The sequence below is a fragment of the Stylophora pistillata genome, chromosome 11, assembly GCF_964205215.1.
Source record: "Stylophora pistillata chromosome 11, jaStyPist1.2, whole genome shotgun sequence".
Taxonomy (NCBI): Eukaryota; Metazoa; Cnidaria; class Anthozoa; order Scleractinia; family Pocilloporidae; genus Stylophora; species Stylophora pistillata.
The window spans coordinates 2,380,001-2,403,801 of record NC_142529.1 but is presented as its reverse complement, the minus strand read 5'-3'; the positions used below and the strand labels follow the sequence as shown (position 1 = coordinate 2,403,801).

At 39.3% G+C, this 23,801-nt stretch overlaps 2 protein-coding genes across 9 annotated transcripts in view; both read left to right on the top strand.

The window, feature by feature from the left end:
- The window catches only part of LOC111319002 (fibroblast growth factor receptor 1-A), a 50,858-nt gene extending 30,177 nt beyond the window's left edge, over positions 1 to 20,681 (top strand). For 2 of the 8 annotated variants that reach the window (XM_088739006.1, XM_088739008.1), the window contains 18 exons: positions 1,060 to 1,344; positions 3,585 to 3,869; positions 4,770 to 5,042; positions 5,937 to 6,096; positions 6,649 to 6,821; positions 10,701 to 10,985; positions 12,666 to 12,716; positions 13,602 to 13,712; positions 14,135 to 14,150; positions 15,510 to 15,700; positions 16,079 to 16,195; positions 16,335 to 16,519; positions 17,437 to 17,556; positions 17,887 to 17,963; positions 18,078 to 18,118; positions 18,592 to 18,688; positions 19,040 to 19,136; positions 19,610 to 20,681. In XM_088739006.1, coding sequence (XP_088595132.1) covers positions 1,060 to 1,344; positions 3,585 to 3,869; positions 4,770 to 5,042; positions 5,937 to 6,096; positions 6,649 to 6,821; positions 10,701 to 10,985; positions 12,666 to 12,716; positions 13,602 to 13,712; positions 14,135 to 14,150; positions 15,510 to 15,700; positions 16,079 to 16,195; positions 16,335 to 16,519; positions 17,437 to 17,556; positions 17,887 to 17,963; positions 18,078 to 18,118; positions 18,592 to 18,688; positions 19,040 to 19,136; positions 19,610 to 19,777 — 2,732 coding nt within the window. In that variant the 3' untranslated portion in view covers positions 19,778 to 20,681. Of the gene's footprint in view, positions 1 to 1,059; positions 1,345 to 3,584; positions 3,870 to 4,769; positions 5,043 to 5,936; positions 6,097 to 6,648; positions 6,822 to 10,700; positions 10,986 to 12,665; positions 12,717 to 13,601; positions 13,713 to 14,134; positions 14,151 to 15,509; positions 15,701 to 16,078; positions 16,196 to 16,334; positions 16,520 to 17,436; positions 17,557 to 17,886; positions 17,981 to 18,077; positions 18,119 to 18,591; positions 18,689 to 19,039; positions 19,137 to 19,609 lie in introns of those variants that run through there. The other 6 variants (XM_088739007.1, XM_088739010.1, XM_088739011.1 and 3 more) reach the window with 6 other exon arrangements.
- Positions 20,682 to 22,096: 1,415 nt separating this feature from the next.
- LOC111319003 (uncharacterized) overlaps positions 22,097 to 23,801 on the top strand; it is a 5,549-nt gene continuing 3,844 nt past the window's right edge. The window contains exon 1 of the mRNA XM_088739121.1: positions 22,097 to 23,518. Within this exon, the coding sequence (XP_088595247.1) occupies positions 22,111 to 23,518 (1,408 nt within the window). The 5' untranslated portion in view covers positions 22,097 to 22,110. The remainder of the gene's footprint in view (positions 23,519 to 23,801) is intronic.

The window sequence follows — 23,801 nt, the reverse complement described above, 5'->3', positions numbered from 1 at the left end:
TGGGATGCTTAGGATGACTTCCATCAGATCTCACTGGATGACGCCTCAAACTACTTAACAACGTTCAACTCACCCTTTAGACATTGTCGGTGGACTCGTATGCCTCAGTTTTGGCATATCCACCACTCTGAAACTTTGGCAACAACAAATGCACGCTTCATTGAAGGCCTCAGGGGTGCTGAAGTCATTGCAGACAATTTCCTCATCACTGGTTGTGGTGTGACTGATTTGGAGGTCAAGGCCAGCCTTGAAAAGAATGAACGTGCATTTCTGCAGAAATGGAACCTCAAGCTGTCATCAGCATTTAAGGCATTCACAGTATAGTAGGACATCGAACCTCGAACCCATATTACCCACATCAAATGGCCACGCTGAAAATGCTGTGAAAAGATTATGTAATTATGTGACAACATGATCTAAGTCAGCATGTCTGGTGAGTGCAAGCATCCTTGGACACTTTTCACTCATCTTCAGTCGATTAAAGTTGTTGTCTCTTTGATTTGCATTGATATCATCACAAACCTCTGATACAGTGATAGTTAATAGTGGCTGGTCATCCTGGGGACCACGGGAGAGCTGCAGTGTAACTTGTTGGAGTGGATTACAAAGTGTGCAGTTGTACCAGTCCCTCTCTACAGTGGGGTGGAATGAATCGCCAAGGACGTACTCTCGTGTACTAATGTTGCAACACATGTAACTGTCCAAGGGAGAGTCAGTAATCAGTGTTTTATACCTCTCAACTGCAAAAGCCACACAATGGAAAGTTTTAAGCTTTACAAAGAAAAGGAAATTAAAAACTAAAAATTACCAACATTCTTGTAAATCATGTCATTTGGGGGCTAGAGAAATTAACTTACACATTAGAAAAGTTTTATCCTCTATCCATTCTCAAGCACAGCGTGCAGGTAATGTCTCTTACCCCAGACTGAATACATGTAGTAGAGTGAATTATAAAATTTGGTCTCACATTTAACTTCTGCAAAATGACCCAGACTGGTTGTCCAGTTGTTCAATTGATAACTTTCATTGAAGATCAGTGGTCTTCTTTTTTATTTTCAGTGTCTCCTCGGATTTTATTGTCTCCAGTAAACCAATCTGTTACTGTTGGAAACCCTGTCAACTTTACTTGCCGTGCCTCTGGTGATCCAACACCAAAAGTGACCTGGACATTTGATGGCAGTAAACTTCCATTTGGTATTTATCAAACCAACTTTGAGGGAGACTCGTTCATGGAATCATTCCTGGATTTGCCACGAACAACAAAGGAAATGGGAGGAACATACAAGTGCATAGCAGAAAACAAAGTAAATACGACAAGTTCTTCAGCAACACTTCAAGTTTCTGGTAGGTTCTTTACTGAAAATGATAATGATTGTACAATCATGAATTAGCAATGATTATGATGATAATAATTATGGATGCACTGTAATAATCATATAATTAACAATTATTCCACAATCGCACATTGGATATGAGATAATAGATAGCCAACAAGGCGCGGAGCGGCGAGTTGGCTATAATCATGTCATAACCAACAAACGCGTGTTGAATAATTGTTTTATTAAAAACGCTACATTAAATTATTAAATTTTTAGCTCCCTTTCAATTCTAAGCTTATGCGTACCCTTACGATATCGTAGTTTATGGTATATGGGCTCATATACCATAATGGCTAAGCCAATGAAAAGTCTTGGAACCTCCAAAGGTTACTAGTATAGCAGAGAAGATACTTCAAATGCACATTAGAAATCACAGATTAATTAAATGAGGTGCTTAATCAAAATTGCAAACAAAAATAAAGAGATCAGTGTGAAATCACAGATGAAGGGTGAAGGAGAGATTAACTTTAAGTCTTGGATTTTTGCCTTAGTAAATTACGTCCCCTCTTGTCTATCACACACTTGGTTGAACTCATATAGATCTTTGAAGGCCTGATTCAATTGATAACCTTCATTGAAGATCAGTGGTCTTCAGTGTTACATTTCTCAGGGATATTTTCTCAGTTTAGTTTCTGCTGTATTTTACACAAATTCAGCCACTTAAATACAGCTGCACAAATTCAGCTACAACCATCAATTATAACTGCACAATCTTCAACCTCTGCTTCACCCTTTTCATCTGTGATTTCACACTGATCTCTTTATTTTTGTTTGCAATTTTGATTACGCACGTCATTTAATTAATCTGTGATTTCTAATGTCCATTTGAATTGTTTTCTCTGCTATACTAGTAACCTTTGGGGGTTACAAACAGCAAATGATACCATCATGCAAAGTCTAATTGTTGCAATAAAGAATAGAGTGGCACCGTCCAAGAAAGAATGTGACCTCCAATTGATGCCATATTATGACCAGAGGAGTGAACCTGTAGAGGACAATGGAATAGTATTCCTTGGGGAATGGCTACTAGTACCTACCTCGTTGAGGAAAGAGATGCTGAAACAAATTCACAGATAATGACAACGGCATGAGGGGATGTCTCTGTTGTGTCAGAGAGGTCCTGCACTGGCCACTCATGAATGTGAAAGTGAAGGATTTTATTTCCAAGTGCTCAGTTTGTCAGTCTCATAAGCCTGATCAATGCCGCAAAAACATGCAGCCCCACCCTGTACCGTCACACCCTTGGTCAGTGCTGGCGGCTGATCTATTTAAACTGGGAAAACAACAGTTCTTTGTCCTGATTGACTACTGGAGTGGCTTCTTTGAAGTTTAGGAAGTGAAAGTGGTTCACATCCACCAGTGTGATTGCTGCATGTAGAGTCCAGTTTTTAAGAATGGCATACCAGACATACTAATTACCGATAATGGATCTCAGTTTGTGTCATCAGCATTTAAGGCATTCACAGTAGAGTAGAACATCGAACCTCGAACCCATACTACCCACATCAAATGGCCACGCTGAAAATGCTGTGAAAAGATTATGTAATTATGTGACAACATGATCTAAGTCAGCATGTCTGGTGAGTGCAAGCATCCTTGGACACTTTTCGCTCATCTTAAGTCGAATAAAGTTGTTGTCTCTTTGATTTGCATTGATATCATCACAAACCTCTGATACAATGATAGTTAATAGTGGCTGGTCATCCTGGGGACCATGGGAGAGCTGCAGTGTAACTTGTTGGAGTGGATTACAAAGTGTGCAGTTGTACCAGTCCCTCTCACAGTGGGGTGGAATGAATCGCCAAGGACGTACTCTCGTGTACTAATGTTGCAACACATGTAACTGTCCAAGGGAGAGTCAGTAATCAGTGTTTTATACCTCTCAACTGCAAAAGCCACACAATGGAAAGTTTTAAGCTTTACAAAGAAAAGGAAATTAAAAACTAAAAATTACCAACATTCTTGTAAATCATGTCATCTGGGGACTAGAGAAATTAACTTACACATTAGAAAAGTTTTGTCCTCTATCCATTCTCAAGCACAGCGTGTAGGTAATGTCTCTTACCCCAGACTGAATACATGTAGTAGAGTGAATTATAAAATTTGGTCTCACATTTAACTTCTGCAAAATGACCCAGACTGGTTGTCCAGTTGTTCAATTGATAACCTTCATTGAAGATCAGTGGTCTTCTTTTTTATTTTCAGTGTCTCCTCGGATTTTATTGTCTCCAGTAAACCAATCTGTTACTGTTGGAAACCCTGTCAACTTTGCTTGCGGTGCCTCTGGTGATCCAACACCAAAAGTGACCTGGACATTTGATGGCAGTAAACTTCCATTTGGTATTTATCAAACCAATTTTGAGGGAGACTCGTTTATGGAATCATTCCTGGATTTGCCACAAACAACAAAGGAAATGGGAGGAACATACAAGTGCATAGCAGAAAACAAAGCAAATACGACAAGTTCTTCAGCAACACTTCAAGTTTCTGGTAGGTTCTCTACTGAAAATGATAATGATTGTACAATCATGAATTAGCAATGATTATGATGATAATAATTATGGATGCACTGTAATAATCATATAATTAACAATTATTCCACAAGCGCGCGTTGGATATGAGATGATAGATAGCTAACAAGGCGCTTAGAGCCGAGTTGGCTGTAATCATATCATAACCAACAAACGCAAGTTGAATAATTGTTTTATTAAAAACGCTACATTAAATTATTAAATTTTTAGCTCCCTTTCAATTCTAAGGTTATGCGTATGCTCACCATATCATAGTTTATAGTATATGGGCTCATATACCATAATGGCTAAGCCAATGAAAAGTCTTGAATTACATTATCCAATGATCCAGTTTCTAATAATCTTTGATACCTTCCTCTCTGGAGTTTATCTCTTGTGCTGATGTATGAAATATTACTCAGAAATGGAGACTTAAGTCTAAAGTAGGAACAAAAAATAACTTAGAGCCTGTTAGGGCTGGTTTTTGTAATAATCTTTTTGCATTTGATTCTCAATCATAATTTGGAAATCATCTAAGACAAGAAGGCCAATTCGAGCAGCTACTTGTTTGGGTTGTTAGGTGTCCTGTGCAATTATGGATTTGGGGAAAGGTTATCTTTTGCACATGCAACATTCACCAACTGTTTGGGGTGATGCCTTCATGACATTTTGTTTTGGTCACTCTGATCATTTTGATCAGGTGGCCCCAAATAAACTTTAAACAAATACTCTTTTGAAGCCAGGTTTCACCGACTTATAATTTCTGTTCAGAGGGTTGCATGCTTTTGGATTCTTTCATGTCCATGATCATTACGTTACTAAGTGTTGTGAGTAAAGCTGTTTTTTCAGACTTAACAGTAATTTGTCTCTTTCAACACAGAAAAACCCACCTCTCAAATAAGGCCAAATCCACATCCAATACTCACTCCAGGTGATGAACTCAAATCGACCTGCCTTGTCAATGACGCAACAGTAACTATCACTTGGAAAAAAGATGGAGACCCAATAAAAGTCATTAATATGAAATTGGATGAGAAAACAAGTGAACTGCGTATTCCCAAGGTTGTAGAGAAGGACAGTGGTGAATATTCCTGTGAAGCTCGTAACAGACTAGGAAATGTAGCCCGCTCCACTGTGACAATAAATGTCAACTGTGAGCTGTTATTATTGTAGTGTCCTAGAAACAATCAATTATTTAACTACATTTCGTATTTCAACTTAAATGTAACCTGAAAGTTTTGCATTGTTTTAAATATGCAATTGGCTGCTTTTTTTTTTCCATTGTTGTTGTTGTTTTTTTTTTTTTTGTGCTAAGCAGGAGTCTTGAATGAATATTTAGGTCTCTGGCCTAATGCAGTAGAACCTCCTTAAAGATATCCGTATAACTCGTTGCAATATCGTCGTGATTATTTGTTTCCTACTGGGAAATGGGAATTGTTCTTCATCCAGTTTACAATTTAACAATTTAATTTAACGTTTTTAATAAAACAGTCATTCCGCTTGCGCTTGTTGGATATGAGATCATTACAGCCAACTCAGCGCTACGTGCCTCGTTGGCTATCTATCATCTCATATCCAACGCGTGCTCGTGGAATAATTGTTAAATATACAAATTCATAACGCGTATCAACAAACCCTCCATGTAAGTAGCACTGACTTGTACATTAGTTTAAGTTGAAATTTCTAAAATATATATATATGAAAAACTAACTGCAGATAGTACTTTTTCGGCCTTCTGGGCCTCATCAGTGCTGTGCTGATGCTATGGGGACGAACCGATATGGTTACCCCGAACGATCCCACATTTGTTGTATCGTCTAAGCCATGCCAGAGTGCTCAAACTAGGAAAGCCTAGTGAGCTATGCTATATAAAAAGCAACATTGATTTTAGCAAAACACAATCCGTTGAGTCAATTTACATCGGAACCGACACGACTACACAATGAAGCTGATTTCAACTGAGTGTGAATTAAATTAGTTTCGTGAACGTTGTAAAAGTCAACTGTGTCACTATTTTTTTTTAAATCTAATTTTTTTTTTTGTGAAGTTGGTTGTGGATATGTGCAAAATAACCAGCTGACAAGTCCCGAATATCCTAACTTTTATCCCGATGGGATGGACTGTACTTATTGGGTTAACATCTCCCTTTGCTGGACGCTCAAAATTTACTTCAGGGACTTTGAAGTCGAGTCACAGTCTAGTTGCAGGTAAGTGAGGTGTGAAGCAAACATGTTGCTAAAGTAGCATAATGCATCAGTTCTTCCATATGAACAAGACAAGTGATACTTAGAGGGGTGGGAAGGAAGGGTAAGGGCTGTAGCTTGTGGGGATTAGAAAGAAGGGGAAATGTGCTGCACCGTCGGTGCAGGCTGTTAGTGTAGAGTATGGTTTATGAGGGTCCTGATGGGATAGGGAAATTACTACCTCACAAAATATATTTGCTGGTCAATTTTTTGTCCAAATCCAGTACCAAGTCACACTGCAATTTTATCTTTAATCAGTAGATTATGGACCCGAGATTTCTATCGCGTGGCAACTAAAATCTGATTTTCCGGTAAAAGAGATAAAGTTCCCATTTCTCACCCCTCCTCCCCGAGGCCACTCCAGTAAGTAGACTGACTGGATCCTATTCCTCTGAGTCAGAGGGTAGGAAGTCTTAATGTTTTTATCAGTTATGTCAATAGTTTTGTTACGTTCCACTGCAGTCTTACTTTATAATATTTATTTAATGAACACAGAGTAATTTTTTTTTCCAAAAGATATGACTATTTGAGGATTACTAATGAAAGGAACGTCCTATTTGGGAAATACTGTGGCACCGAGACTGGACGAAGTGTATCTGTGACTGGACGTTATGCAGTGATAACCTTCCATTCCGATGGCTCTGTCAGGAAGAAAGGATATAACCTGATCTTTTCAGATCCAAACTGTGGTAAATGTCATACTATAGAAATAGATAAGGGGAGTGGGAATAGTACGCCTTCCCCCACTGTCACCTGGGTTCAATTGACCCGATTCATGTGGGTTGAGTTAATTCTTAAGTATCGTCCTAGCTCTAAAGCTTTCTCTCCAGGTTATCTCGCACCGACCCCCTAACCGTGAAACCAACAATAACTTAACTTATGGAATTTGATATCCGATGCGGTTTTCTGTTTTTCCTATTTGACCTATTTAGGTTTCAGTTTCTCTTCCATCTGAGCAGCAATCACGCGCCTCTACTGTTCTAGAATAGCCGCAAAACGCAAATGTTATTGAGAGGAATGCGTGACAAACCAATTGGAATATTACAGGGATCCCTGGGGGGTTCACGCATCTTGAATGATGTTGACCTTGCAATGTGGAGCATTTAGGTCAAGGTCGATCAGATTGCGAACCATGTCTTCCAACGTGCCAAAAGGCGGCGAGAATTTCAGAAAGAAAAGCAAGTTTACGTGCAAAGTAAAAGAGGAAGAGAGAAGCTTGCACAAGCATAAAAACAGTGTTTGGTAAGTCAATTGTACCAATGCCATCCTTTACATTACAATAGTTTAATCGCTACATCCTATGCAGGGGAGAAGGGTCCATGTACGCATGTACGCCCTTACGTACAGCTGAAATCTGGAAAAAAAATTTTCGTTATTCCCTTACAACATTTGTCACAGTTACTATAAAATAGGACCGAATTTTAAATTTCGAATTATACTGGCGTGTGTGTTTGTTTTTCCACTGCCTTTTCATTAATCCTTAAACGACAAGAAACGTTATTTGGCTTCCTGGACTTGTTACCTCTCCAGACATTAAGGAAGCCAACAACCCTTTTAGCTTTAAAACTCGAGAGATGGGTAAAATAAACGACCGACTGCATTTTCCGTTGCATTTACTTATAAAAAGAGTTCCACGGAAAGAGTTCGAAAATTATGGCATTTCTGATACCCTAAATTTCAAAATTTCTGCACTGTGCATACACCTTCGAAATCTGACGCTAAGCCCCTGCTGTATTTATAATATATGGCTCGTTTAGGACGATACAGAGTTAAAGAAGATTTACAGTCGTTATACACTTAGAACGCGCGATATCTACACCTATGATAAATTGAAAATCACGATCGGTGAGGAAGATCATGACTAATTAATTACTATGAGCGTCTGTTCCATGGCGGGGAGGCAACGAAAAAGAAAAAAAAGAGCGTTTCAAGGTGATTCACTATTATTAGACCTCGAGAGAGCAGCTGGAATAAAGCTTATAATTTATGCAGATACTAAAAGATACAAGTGCCAAGTCCGTGATTCACAAATACTGTAATAAAATAAGTGTAGTGTACTCTGTAAGCTCCACTTGTCACCACTGTGTCGGATCGATCAGGGTTTTAATAACTAGGATGTGAAAATGTATCGGTTTTGACAGTTTTGGATGCGGTTTTCGGTTTTGATCGATTTTTATTTTGGTTTTGGGTGATTTTTTTCTACGTTTTGCTTGTTTGTTTGTTAACGACTTCACTGGGTGTGACTAGACCCGGAAGGGTTAGTGCGGACGGAGCACAAGGTCCATGCGAGGCACCACCCCTCCCCCCAATTCACCCCCAGTAAACCCACCCATCCCACCCCAGGGGAGGAGATCCATCACACAGTAATCTCACGCGTGGGAAATTAACGTCTCCTGCCCCTAACCCCACAGGAGACAGGACCTCCATTTATTCGTCCCTATCCGAGAAGACTAGAATATCTAACCATTTCTTGATGTTGTAGAAAGGTAGCAAATTCTTCTCAATTATTTTAATACCCTGAGTGTTGGTCCATCCTGCGGTTTCCAATAGGATCCAATGCCTCCCTCAATTGTGGAATGCATGCCCCATGGGCGTGAGTGCGCAGCACATGGAAAAAAACCTGTTTTAAGTGTGGAAGAATGAATCATTTTGTGCATAAATACTGAGCTTCTTCATGAGTAAGGAGGAACAGTCTCAACTATTCATGAAACCGCTGACCCTGAGCAAGACTAGTGCTACATCAATCTGATCACAGGAAACAAACCCCAGCCACAAATAGCCATCTTCAAACTGTATATCTCTGTGCCAACACCAGAGAAAGAAGTTCAGTTTCAGACAGATACCAGGTCTCAGTGTGACATACTCCCTGCCCAGTTAATTATACAAGCATGTTACAGGAGACACACTGCTTCATCACCTTTAACCCTGTACAAAGGAGACCTTGTCATACACAGGAGAACATCATCAAATTGCTGGGAAAGTAACCCTTCCCACCCAGTCTAGAGGAGTACGAAAATCCCTTGACTTCAATATCATAGATGATGACTATCTGCCTGTTTTGTCATTGAATACAAGCATTGGTCTTGGCCTGGTCAGCCTGCATAACTGCGATGTCCTGGTGTTAAAGGTTGATTCTCCCTCCTCTGCTCCACCTGAGGATTTTCCAGTTGTTTTGAGGGATCAGGCGCACTGCCAGAAAAGTACCACATCATCGTCAATGAAAACATTCCACCCTCAATACATGCCCTGAGATGGGTACCACTGGCCATGCAACAGCCCATAAAGGAAAAACTTGACCAGTTGGTTGAGTGCAAAGTGCTCATGCCTGTAACAACCTACACAGTGGGTATCCAGCATGCTGGCCATTGTGAAACCAATGGCCAGCATATAAGGTACAGATTTGTATTGATCTAAGAGACCTCAACCATGCCACTCACCGAGAACATTACCAGCTGTCAGCCATTGATGAAGTCGGGTCCTGATTAGAAGGCACCAAGAAATTTGCACTCTGGGATGCTTAGGATGACTTCCATCAGATCTCATTGGATGACGCCTCAAACTACTTAACAACGTTCAACTCACCCTTTAGACATTGTCGGTGGACTCGTATGCCTCAGTTTTGGCATATCCACCACTCTGAAACTTTGGCAACAACAAATGCACGCTTCATTGAAGGCCTCAGGGGTGCTGAAGTCATTGCAGACAATTTCCTCATCACTGGTTGTGGTGTGACTGATTTGGAGGTCAAGGCCAGCCTTGAAAAGAATGAACGTGCATTTCTGCAGAAATGGAACCTCAAGCTGTCATCAGCATTTAAGGCATTCACAGTATAGTAGGACATCGAACCTCGAACCCATATTACCCACATCAAATGGCCACGCTGAAAATGCTGTGAAAAGATTATGTAATTATGTGACAACATGATCTAAGTCAGCATGTCTGGTGAGTGCAAGCATCCTTGGACACTTTTCACTCATCTTCAGTCGATTAAAGTTGTTGTCTCTTTGATTTGCATTGATATCGTCACAAACCTCTGATACAGTGATAGTTAATAGTGGCTGGTCATCCTGGGGACCATGGGAGAGCTGCAGTGTAACTTGTTGGAGTGGATTACAAAGTGTGCAGTTGTACCAGTCCCCCTCCACAGTGGGGTGGAATGAATCGCCAAGGACGTACTCTCGTGTACTAATGTTGCAACACATGTAACTGTCCAAGGGAGAGTCAGTAATCAGTGTTTTATACCTCTCAACTGCAAAAGCCACACAATGGAAAGTTTTAAGCTTTACAAAGAAAAGGAAATTAAAAACTAAAAATTACCAACATTCTTGTAAATCATGTCATTTGGGGGCTAGAGAAATTAACTTACACATTAGAAAAGTTTTATCCTCTATCCATTCTCAAGCACAGCATGCAGGTAATGTCTCTTACCCCAGACTGAATACATGTAGTAGAGTGAATTATAAAATTTGGTCTCACATTTAACTTCTGCAAAATGACCCAGACTGGTTGTCCAGTTGTTCAATTGATAACTTTCATTGAAGATCAGTGGTCTTCTTTTTTATTTTCAGTGTCTCCTCGGATTTTATTGTCTCCAGTAAACCAATCTGTTACTGTTGGAAACCCTGTCAACTTTACTTGCCGTGCCTCTGGTGATCCAACACCAAAAGTGACCTGGACATTTGATGGCAGTAAACTTCCATTTGGTATTTATCAAACCAACTTTGAGGGAGACTCGTTCATGGAATCATTCCTGGATTTGCCACAAACAACAAAGGAAATGGGAGGAACATACAAGTGCATAGCAGAAAACAAAGCAAATACGACAAGTTCTTCAGCAACACTTCAAGTTTCTGGTAGGTTCTCTACTGAAAATGATAATGATTGTACAATCATGAATTAGCAATGATTATGATGATAATAATTATGGATGCACTGTAATAATCATATAATTAACAATTATTCCACAAGCGCGCGTTGGATATGAGATGATAGATAGCTAACAAGGCGCTTAGAGCCGAGTTGGCTGTAATCATATCATAACCAACAAACGCAAGTTGAATAATTGTTTTATTAAAAACGCTACATTAAATTATTAAATTTTTAGCTCCCTTTCAATTCTAAGGTCATGCGTATGCTCACCATATCATAGTTTATAGTATCGTATATGTGCACGATCCTTCGCAGTAAAGCACTATTTGAGCAATAGTGAAAATCAGACCTGAAAAAAATTTCAGGCCTGTACGGGACTCGAACCACTGACCTCTGCGATACTAGTGCAGCGCTCTACCAATTGAGCTAACAAGCCAACTGGGAGCAGGCCATCAAATTAATTCGACATGAACCCGTAGATGATAAATCAAACAACAACAAACATATGAAACATATGTATGAACTGCGGTTATGAAACGTATATGTGCACGATCCTTCGCAGTAAAGCACTATTTGAGCAATAGTGAAAATCAGACCTGAAAAAAAAAAATTTCAGGCCTGTACGGGACTCGAACCACTGACCTCTGCGATACTAGTGCAGCGCTCTACCAATTGAGCTAACAAGCCAACTGGGAGCAGGCCATCAAATTAATTCGACATGAACCCGTAGATGATAAATCAAACAACAACAAACATATGAAACATATGTATGAACTGCGGTTATGAAACGTATATGTGCACGATCCTTCGCAGTAAAGCACTATTTGAGCAATAGTGAAAATCAGACCTGAAAAAAATTTCAGGCCTGTACGGGACTCGAACCACTGACCTCTGCGATACTAGTGCAGCGCTCTACCAATTGAGCTAACAAGCCAACTGGGAGCAGGCCATCAAATTAATTCGACATGAACCCGTAGATGATAAATCAAACAACAACAAACATATGAAACATATGTATGAACTGCGGTTATGAAGCGTATATGTGCACGATCCTTCGCAGTTTATAGTATATGGGCTCATATACCATAATGGCTAAGCCAATGAAAAGTCTTGAATTACATTATTCAATGATCCAGTTTCTAATAATCTTTGATACCTTCCTCTCTGGAGTTTATCTCTTGTGCTGATGTATGAAATATTACTCAGAAATGGAGACTTAAGTCTAAAGTAGGAACAAAAAATAACTTAGAGCCTGTTAGGGCTGGTTTTTGTAATAATCTTTTTGCATTTGATTCTCAATCATAATTTGGAAATCATCTAAGACAAGAAGGCCAATTCGAGCAGCTACTTGTTTGGGTTGTTAGGTGTCCTGTGCAATTATGGATTTGGGGAAAGGTTATCTTTTGCACATGCAACATTCACCAACTGTTTGGGGTGATGCCTTCATGACATTTTGTTTTGGTCACTCTGATCATTTTGATCAGGTGGCCCCAAATAAACTTTAAACAAATACTCTTTTGAAGCCAGGTTTCACCGACTTATAATTTCTGTTCAGAGGGTTGCATGCTTTTGGATTCTTTCATGTCCATGATCATTACGTTACTAAGTGTTGTGAGTAAAGCTGTTTTTTCAGACTTAACAGTAATTTGTCTCTTTCAACACAGAAAAACCCACCTCTCAAATAAGGCCAAATCCACATCCAATACTCACTCCAGGTAATGAACTCAAATCGACCTGCCTTGTCAATGACGCAACAGTAACTATCACTTGGAAAAAAGATGGAGACCCAATAAAAGTCATTAATATGAAATTGGATGAGAAAACAAGTGAACTGCGTATTCCCAAGGTTGTAGAGAAGGACAGTGGTGAATATTCCTGTGAAGCTCGTAACAGACTAGGAAATGTAGCCCGCTCCACTGTGACAATAAATGTCAACTGTGAGCTGTTATTATTGTAGTGTCCTAGAAACAATCAATTATTTAACTACATTTCGTATTTCAACTTAAATGTAACCTGAAAGTTTTGCATTGTTTTAAATATGCAATTGGCTGCTTTTTTTTTCCATTGTTGTTGTTGTTGCTGTTTTTTTTTGTGCTAAGCAGGAGTCTTGAATGAATATTTAGGTCTCTGGCCTAATGCAGTAGAACCTCCTTAAAGATACCCGTATAACTCGTTGCAATATCGTCGTGATTATTTGTTTCCTACTGGGAAATGGGAATTGTTCTTCATCCAGTTTACAAAAAGGCAGGTTATTTCTTTACTTCTATGAGGGGTAACTCTGTGATGGACTAGCAGGGAGTAGTATAAATACTCCTGGGGGCTTCATGCCACGGAAAACGGAGATAATGAGCCATTTTGCTTGTAAACAGACTTCACTTTATGGTTATTTGGTTATGCCCTCTACAACCTAGTTTTGATTACCCTTTCTTGAAATCTCTACCATAAAATAGTATCCATTTCTAATGAGCCGGAGAAACTCTAGCAAAAGATAGAATTCAGGGATGATGGGTAATACTGGGTGAAAACCTTTCCAATATTATGATCACATGTGCAAGCTTTGTTATTTGGCTAATGGCCATGTGTTTAACTTATACCAACAGCTGGGAAGGTAAGGAGTCCATCCCTGGTGTGGTATTTTATTGTTGGTTCAATGGCTGCTGTCATTGTTATTTTGCTCATATGCTGGTATTTTTGGAAGCGTCGAACTATAGGTAAGACTTTTTCTCCATATCTTGTCCTTGATACCTTAGCCAAAGAATAGTTGTGTTAGAAGCAAAAACTGGACTAGTTCATGCTTACTTTTACGTCACCCTATATTCCAATTGATATCTTCAAATTTGCTATTAGGTAGGTTTAAGATCATCTTGGTTTGCAGTAAAAAAGAAAACCTTCTGGGTACTATAGGCATGATTTTACTGTTTCTGATTTAGAGTCTGCCATAAACCGTTGAACTTTTTGGCCCAAAGAATTCTGAGTAAACCACTGATTTCATTAATAATGAATTATTATTATTATTATTCTACTTTGTAGAAACTCCCTTCACCTAAGTGCATAACATTTTATTGAAATACTTAAGTTGAGCAGAAATTTTTCCTTCTTTATTTCTTTCTTGATTTATCGTTTGAAACTACAGCCGCTGCTATGGCTCTGTAAGTTAATTAATTTACCTTTTATCTACTCGGTAAATTGGAATGTATTTGACAAAAAAATACATTGAAGCTGGGGTTTTAATATTATGTCAACCATTCCATTTTGAATGTTAAGAGCCACTGGCCATAAATATATAGAATCCGCCGACAGTTGCAAAATTTCGTAATTAATTTTAATTTTCCTAAAAGACCCTTTTGATGAACCTTGTTGAAAATTTTTATCAAAACGTTCTATCGCGCTTTTCTTTCTCCGAAAGATCGAAAAGTTCAAAATACGCCAGGATGGTCGTTTCCCTCCCTCCCCGTGAAGCAATGAAAAATTATGCAACTTTGGCCTATTCGTACGTCACAACTTAATGTAATCGTGCTTTTAAATTTTGTGTGCGAGCAGATGATCCTTGTACCTCTGAAAATATAAATTTCTCAGCAAGTTGTCACGTTTAAGTCTGAATAGTGACACGTTGAAATAAAATACTTTACGTCTTTTTCGTAGAGGTAAAATATAGGTCAATAATTATTTCATAATTTTTCATTGCTTTACGGGGGGGACTGGGCGTATTTTGAAGTTTTCGATTTTTCGGATCGAGGAAAAAAAAGCGCAATAGAACTTTTTGATATAAATTTTCGATAGAGGTTCATTAAAAGGGTCCTTTAGGAAAAAAAAAAGAATTACGAAATTTTGCAACTGTCGGCAGATTCTAAATATTTATGGTCAGTGGCTCTTAACTTGTCTGCATGTACGAGTTATTCTACAATCTTAGTTTTTCTGCACAAGAAACGGTTATTTTGCCAACGTTAGAGTGATTTTTATTCCATAAATTAAAGAAATGGGTCAATAATTTAAAAAATTAAAAGCTTTTCCTTAATTTGTTCTTCTTGATTACATATATTGTAAGAAATGAACCCCCCTCTCTTTGCAAAGAGAACAGAGCAAATGCTATCGTGAAAATCGCTCGCGTTGTTTGTGATTCAAGGATTCTGCAGTGGCACGGGCCAAAAGCAACCAGAAAAAGGGTGGAACTACTTGCAGCTATGAAGTGGAAAGCGAAATACGAGGAAATCATGTGTATGAAAACACCTGGAAACCCGCAATCGGCGATAACTTGTCAACTGATCGGGAACTGTCTAATAAAGATGACAAGTTTTCTGTTGGCTTTTATTGAATAAAACTGTTAATAACTTTGGAAGTTTGTTGATTATTGTGTCAAATTTGCTTATAAATGGGCTTTGAACTCTTGTACCCGCTTATAAGCCGCACTACAAACTTTCAAGGTGGTTTTTCGTCAAAAAAGTGCGGCCTATACGCGGGTAAATACGATATTTTAATTTATAATAGAAACTGATTTTCATAATGTTTAGTCCTAATCACGGTCAGGCAGTTGAGATGGAGCTGTTGAATATAGAAGTGGATGAATGGGAGGTTGAAGTAAACCGTGTCCTTCTTCAAGAGGTCATTGGGCGTGGGGCATTTGGAGCAGTGTGGAGGGCTCTTCTAAGTTCTCCAAATGGGAGGCCTGGAAATCGCACAGTTGCTGCTAAATGCTTCACACGTAAGATCCAGTCAACCATCTCTCCTCAAATCACGTAGATAGGTACTTTACAGCCAAGGGTGGCCTGTTTGGCACTTCTAGTGGTTGTTTATCTCGGGTCAACTAAGGTGTTCTGACAGATTCATGCAAAGTCATTTATAGTAACATCGAAAATGAAAGTTTGAAAAATAAAGCATTTGAAGATGGCAAGCTTGTGCTTGAATCGTAAGATAGGATTCGATCGCTAACCAGTTCCATTTTCGCAGGTGTGAGCACTACAAACTGAGCTTCAGAGACCTCCTGAAATGTGAGGTCTAATTCCTTAACCAAAGTTTTTCTGCGATAAAATTCGTCAAGAAGTCTTTTTCCTGGCTGTAAAGTATATCGTTTTTATTGTAGCCACTGCAGGGGAGGAAGGAAGGAAATGTTTGATGAGAGAGATCGAGCTGGGAAAAATTATCGGTGAAAGCAATCAGCCCAACATAGTGAAGTTCATTGGCTGCGTCACTAGACAAGGTACATGCTCAGTTTAAGGCATTATTGTTGGTATATGCAGTTACATTTTGACTGAGTATGAGATTGTTACTTTAGTTTGTTTTGGGTTTTTTTATTATTTTTTATTTTTTTATTTTTCCTTTTGTGCGTTATTTTTAAGTTCATCCAATCCTCATTATGGAATACTTGCCATGTGGTGACCTGCTTGGTTACATGAGAAAGTGCCGAGGAGTTAAAGATCGGTATTATCTTGGAGAAGGAAGAGCCCAAGATTTGAACAACTATGACCTTGTGCTATTTGCCAAACAAATCGCCGCTGGTATGGTATTCCTTGGATCAAGGGGAGTAAGTAAATAAAATGCTTCTACATTCAATTTTGCTTCAGATAAATAGTAAGGGATTTTTATACCTTTTGGTTGTCTTGAATATCGCTAAATCTGAATTAAATGACATTTTTGGAAGCAGGTTTGATATTCTGAATTTGTTCAGGCCAAGGGTTATCTTGGTACAGTCAGTGGGTCATCTGATGCCACAGTGATTTTGGTATTTGTTTGGTTTGTAATGAAAACCCAAGGAACAATAGTTTTTACAACTCATTGTTATGAATAAGTTTCGAGAAATTTTTTAGAATTCCTAGTCATGCTAGTCTCCCTCGCTGCCGTTTTTTTCGGATGTCACGCAACGCTCCCAAAAAACCGGCTGCGAGGGAGACTATAGTCATGCTGACTCGCAAGCATGAACTTTCTGTTGAGCCTTCTAAAACTTTCCGTTAGGCTTCGTTGTTATGATGTAATACCACCGAAATATTTGTATTGTAAGCTTCTGGAATGTTCCGGAATACTTTTTTAATGTATATAAGGACTTAGTCGTGTAGTATGAGTTGCGGCCGTCGGAAAAGACCGCCTGTCTGAACGCTACATCAAGATAGAGAGAGCTGCTGTGGAAGACTGTTCATCTCAAGGAATTTGGGAGAAAATTGTAAAACTGAGTTAGTGGTGAGCTGATATACACTGCAGTTTGTAGAGGGCTTAAGTAAGTTATTGAGGATAATTACTGTATTGTCTGTTTGAGTCGCTCCCAGAATATTTACAGGTTGTGTAATAAAGTAGTTGAGTTTGTATGATTGTAATTTTTTTTCTGTCGGTTGAAATTTACTGTAAAACCATGCAAACATCTGCATAACCTTCCCTCTGGTTATGGTAAGTCTCACAAAGGCATGCATTTGTCAACCAGTTTACATTTGGATCTTTTTCTTTTGTTAGATAATCCATCGTGACCTGGCAGCTCGAAACGTCCTCCTTGATAACAACTATGTGTGCAAAGTGACCGACTTTGGCATGGCGTATCAAAGCTTCAAATATGGTCATGGAAATGCCAAAAAGGTAGAAGATCTTCTTTGTCTTACCATTTCTACAGTACCACTTGCAAACAAATTCCTAAGGTTAGCACTAACTCTGCTTAAAACTCGCCTTAACTGCCAAGGTAGTTCTACCTTTTGCTTTGCTACAGAATACAACTAAGTTTATTGACTTAACTGCTTTAAATTTATGACAACTGCTAAATTTTGACACTAGAAAGTCTCGGAAAGAGTGCACCACCTACCTGTAATGCCAAACCGATTCGTCGTGTTTACAACTGTTTGCATGCCGCCGTGTCCTTTCTAACAAACCGGCATAATAGCACTGACCTTTGAAACAAACTTGTCGTTGCAGGGTTGTTTGCCAATCAAATGGACTGCACCAGAGATTTTGTTGGGAGAACTTGCTGGACTTTCCGCCTTGAGTGACGTGTATGCACTTGTGTGATGTATAGTCTTCTATTGAGCAGCTTATCTCTTTGGTTTTTATCTTTACAAGCTTATACCCAACACTCACTTAGCAATATTTCTTTTAATATTTTTCAGGTGGTCTTACGGAATCGTTCTGTATGAGATAGTTACCCTGGGTAAGTCAAACTTTGTTCAATGACAAATATTTTTACTTCCGGGCCGTCTATGTCTGGAAATGATGTAAGTATCGTTCGTGGAACTCGTTGATCAGTGTCAACGCCTCTAAGATTCAACTGGCCGACGTTAGTTTGATGAACTATAACAAATAGGTTTGTCTTGCCAAAGTTTACTCCAGTGGTGACTCATGCTCAGATTGTCAAAGCTTGATTCGCTGTTGTTTCGGGACATTCCTCGCTCTGAGTATCACACACGGTGAGTAGCATTTTGTGTGCAACTTGAAATGACAAAAACTCCCATTTCTTACAAATTTGTTGATGGAAAAGGGGTCATCTATTGTATCAGGTTAGGAAACACCATGTTTCGAATGCTCCGATCAAGCACTAGAAGTGGATCTCTCTCAGCTTTAAATCTCAATATTTTTAAACGAAATATTTAGGAGCATCAGGGGACATTTTTTATTCCTTTACAGGAGGAACTCCATATGACGGATGGTCAGAAGGCAAAGTAGTTGCACAGGTCACACGTGGCTACAAACTTCCAAAGCCCGATCATGTTGATGATAAACTGTGAGTCTTCCTTTATCAAGTTATATAACACCCGTGGTTCATTTTAAATCCCCCAATTCCTCCCCCCGCCCCTCCTTCCCGGAAAAACGTTGTCTCGTGTTTAATCTGATGTCTCCTCTCTTTACTAACTCTGTTAAATGAAAAAAGTTAGCAGTGGCCATCAGCTTGCTATATTAAGAGTTTTCTTTTCACTTTGAACATTTGTGAAAGTATCAATTTTCCGCTGTTATAACCAGACATTTCTTAACAATTAACTATTCTATGGCAAAGGCTTTAAGATTTTTTGAGTTGATGGCTATCACTTAGTTATTAAAACACAGTCAAGTATTGACCTTCATTCCTTAATTCCAGGTATGCTGTAATGAAAAGATGCTGGAATTTTAACCCCGACTTTCGTCCTCCTTTTGAAAACCTTCGCAAAAGAATGGATACCTACCTTCGTGAAGAGGTTCGTAACATGATTTGAACACGTCCTTTACGTAGGGCTCAATGATTATTTAACCCTTCCTGGACCACTGATTTCAACAGATTAATTGAAGTTATTTGGGATTGTATTGGTTTCATTCAACTTCTATTGGGGCAGCGTGCGGGAATTTTGGTGATTTTAGCTTTCATTTCGAAGGCTTCCCGCTAGTAGTTACTTTTCTTCCTATTTGTCTTAGTTTATCAGTGTTATTTAAGTTTTGACAGATAAACACTCTCAAACATCAAGCACGCTAAGATTTCTCGCGCCAACGAACCCATCAATTTCCATTCCTCCCGCCGTTCCCTCTACTTACCTTCTCTGCCCAACCTTCTGTGTCTTTAAATCGAGTATGCTTTTTGTACTTTGGAGTGGTCATTTTCATTCTCTTCTTGACTTGTTGTTAGAGAACACTGTGACGCTCATGAATAGTCCTCTTTTATTGCTTTCCCCTTAAGACATATCTGCACCTGCTCGATATGGGATCTTATGACACGACCAAATACTCCAAGGTTGAAGATCTCGGAGATGAAGATGCCGAGCCAACAGCACGAACTACAACGAACGCCGCGGCAAAGAGATTGGGAAAATGGACCAGCGACCGTCGTCAGACACCGCTATTTTAAATACTGCTTAGGAACCTGGCCGCTAGGGTGCATTTCAGTCACTTTGTGGTACATCAAGTATTAGAAAATGTGTATTGATGATAACGGTGATGATTCAAGGGTCTTATTGCGTTAGAATAAACCAAAGCTGTGTCCTTAATAACAAACTGTCAAGTCAGTTTCTTAGTACTAAGTTGCAATTGATAAACAACTCAATATTGATCCAGCTGATTAAGGCAGGATTAAAAAAAGGAATAAGAAATTAGAAAACAGCTCGTTTATTTAGATTTCTGTTTTAGTCAACTATTTACTCCTGTTATATGTGAAACAAGACGAAGATTTGTCAGCAATGAACCTAATGAAGTATTCCTTGTTGGTGTTAAAGACTTGTCAAGATATTTAGTAGTTTAATATTGATTTAGTCATGGACTGAGGATAAACTGCAACTAATGTATTTCCCTTTCAATTAAGTGTCATTTATCGACAAGATCATTGATTCGGTGACATATCTTGTAGTGAAGTATTTACATGAGTCGTAAAAATTTTCTAAATTTTGTGTCGTTGGTATCGGAAAACAATCAAGTGCATTGTTATTGACTTATTTACCATAACCGTTTTGCTGTTATTGTTAAAGAGCTTTTTTATAAACGGAGAGAACCGTCTCAATATAGTGTTACTTAAATCAAATTAATTATTTTCTCAATGTTTTCGACTTGTACAAGAAACAGAAAGCGCTGTTCAGAGGGGTTGTGGCTGATGGGGAAACCTTTGTTATGATTTAATAGACCGCTTATTTGATAATGGAAATTCTGTCAGAGCAAGGATGAGCGTTTCTTTCTGTACATAATAGGAACACATTAAGCTTTTTTTTTTAAATAAAGTATAACACTCTACATAATATCTGCAATAAAAGAAGCATATCTCAGTTATGTCATTTTTCAGTGTTGTAGTACTAGTAAGCCACTCCAGATATACATATCCTTGCTGGGCTCTTCTCACAGATGACGTTTCAAGGCCAAAGAATGGCCCCACCTGGGTTGTTTTTGGTGAAAGTTGAGCGGGCATTTTGAACTTATTAAAAGATAGTGAATCAGATTGAAAATTTCCACCTTTCAGGAAAGAAAAGTCAAGACCGATTTTCCTTTCGCAGTTCTTTATAGTTTTTTGTGACTGGCAAGCTCCACACTTTCTTGTCAAAATGTATTGAGCGAAACCTGGAGAGTGTTACGTGCGAAAGGGAGCTCCATCTCAGTACCTCGGGTACATGCTAACACCCCCTTCCTTACTCCCCATCCCCGGCCAATAGTTTCTAGTCTCACATTTATATCTGAGGTGGAACAAACAATAATTGATCTTTTTTTTAGTCAACGTCTGCCTTTCTATCTTGGTTGAAAAGACTTGAAAATCCTGCGGGGATAAAACTTCGACAACAAACCTTAACCACTGTGGAGTTTTGCTAATATTAGTCGTGGGGCTAAATTTTACAATAAGATGGCAAGACCAATGTTGTATTCAGTCGTTTCATACCCACGGAAGTTTCGTACTCAGACTATTCCTACCCAGTTTGTGTCGACGTTCTTACCCGAGCCACAGGTCAATTCGCACCCGTGATCATCAAGACTTCTGAAAGGACACCCGAACTTCAAAGACTTTTTGGTTTTTGGCATAGGAAACAAAAGATTGTTATTCGATTCACTTCTATACTGATTGCAATGCAAGTTCATTCAGCCTCTATAATTAACAACTATTCATCGAAGTGGAGGTGGTTAGTGGTGGATTTTTACCGAGCCGCGAAGCGGCGAGGTAAATATCCGCGAAGCGGCGAGGTAAATATCCACCGCTAACCACCGACACTGAGGCGAATAGTTGTTTTAGTATATACTTAAACAGTGAGATAATATACACCACCGTCGTTAATTTGAGTGATTTCTACGCTTGTCACGATGCAAACAGGGACGCCATTTTTTTTCCGAGTCGCTCGGAGGTAAATAGCAAAGGATATTCGGAGTTTGATTAGCCAATCAGAGCGCGCCTTCAACGCTATCCACTGTTTTAGTATATACTTACTACTAACAGACTGAGACATCATGAGAACCCGGATGAAAAGGCTTCAGTCCATGGGTCGTGAACTCGGCGAACCGGTATGTTAAGGGATAAAATGAAAGGCGAAAGCGTTATGAAAAGTTCCACAGTAAGCTTCATGGAATATTGCCAAGGGTGGCCCACTGTGTACTCAGTCTGTGCCTTGATTAATGAATAAGAATGTATGGGAGAAGGAACTGTAATTCTTGGTAAATTTGGGAATCTTTTGTTCTTAATATAAGCTAATAACAAGAACATCGAATTTGCATAATATGGCGGATGGACACGTTTTCCTAGCTCCGAAGGCTGATCGCTTTATCTCCAGGCCGCGGCTTGTTAGGACCAGTTCCTTGCCTGATTTGAGTAAAGTACATACTGACTCAACTCTGGTAGTCGCTGATCAGATTAATAACAAGAATATGTCTACTTCTGTACCCGAATACGGTTCGCTTTCTTCGTCCTTTGAAATGAGCGAAATGGCTGCTATCAAGAATGCATTAAATGGACGGTCCATCAACTCCCTGAAGGTGAAAGATCTAAGGGACGAACTTGAAAAAAGAAAGCTTTCTAAATCTGGCAGGAAAACTGAGCTGGTTAAAAGACTCAAGGAGTCGATTTTGTCAGGATCTGGTGAAATTCAAATTCCCCGCCACAATGTCAACCAACCGTCACCTCGGCCCTCGGCTGTTATAAACCTGGACGACACTAGCAGCAGCCCAGAACAACAGAGTCACACATGCAATGGCTACAAATCCCTTAAAGATCTATACGACCGCTTGGAAAATGAGGTAAACAAACTCAAAGACTCGTATAGATCTCGATTAACGGACAGTAGAGAAATACAGTCAACCTGTAAATCATGTCAAAATCAACAACGGATACAGGAAGAAAATCGCGCTCTGCGAGAGCAACTTCAGCTAATGAAGGGAAATCTAGATAAAACAAAAGAGGAGCGAGATTCCCTGCAGATGGTAGTATCATTGCTAAGCAAGGAGCTATATAACTTTCGCCTTGACAGCAAGGAAGCTTTTAATGAGTCGCCTTCGGTTGATCCTAAGGTGTCGGATACAAAATGGTCGGATACAAAGGCGGACACAAAGCAAAACAATGGATCATCTAAATCTCAATCTTCCAAAACAACGAAGAATCACCAAAGCAAATCGAGCAAGAAAAAGCCGCCAAACAAGAGTTCTCACAACAGCTCTAATACTCTTAACCACAACCAAGAAAGATCCTCGCCGACCACCGTCATTATTGGCGATTCAATTATCAGAAACATTCAAGGATGGCAATTAGGGAAAGAAGTCGGCCTCCGGGTTGTTGTAAAGTCCTTCGCGGGAGCTACAACAAGTGATATGTCACATTATGTGAAACCAACACTGGACAAGAAGCCGGACCAGATCATTTTACATGCTGGTACTAACGACCTTGGAAAACTATCCCCAAGCGAAATCGCCGATAACATCGTTGACCTAGCGAGGGAAATTGAAAGCTCCACGGACGCACAAGTAATAATATCAGAGCTGGTCACAAGATCGGACCTCTCAGATAGCGGCGATGTTGATGCAGTCAACAAAAGGCTTCGAAAATTCTGCAATCAGCGACAGTGGCACTTCATACTCCACGATGACATTCACTCAACGGACTTAAATAGAGGAGGACTTCATCTTGGGGAGACAGGTATTGCCAAAATGTATAACAACTTCGCGAATAAATTACATGAATGTAGTTGACCTACAGGCCGTACAGAGCGTAATCGCGACCTTGGAAATCCAATCGTTTCTCACCAATTTCTCCCGCCTAAACGAGGCTTTAAATTGGCCTCGCTAAATATCAATAGTCTTTCTGCACACATTGATGAACTAAGAATTTTGCTTTCCGACAGACCTATCGATATCTTAGCCATAAATGAAACTAAATTGGATGACACAATAGGCGATAATGAAATTCATATTTCTGGCTA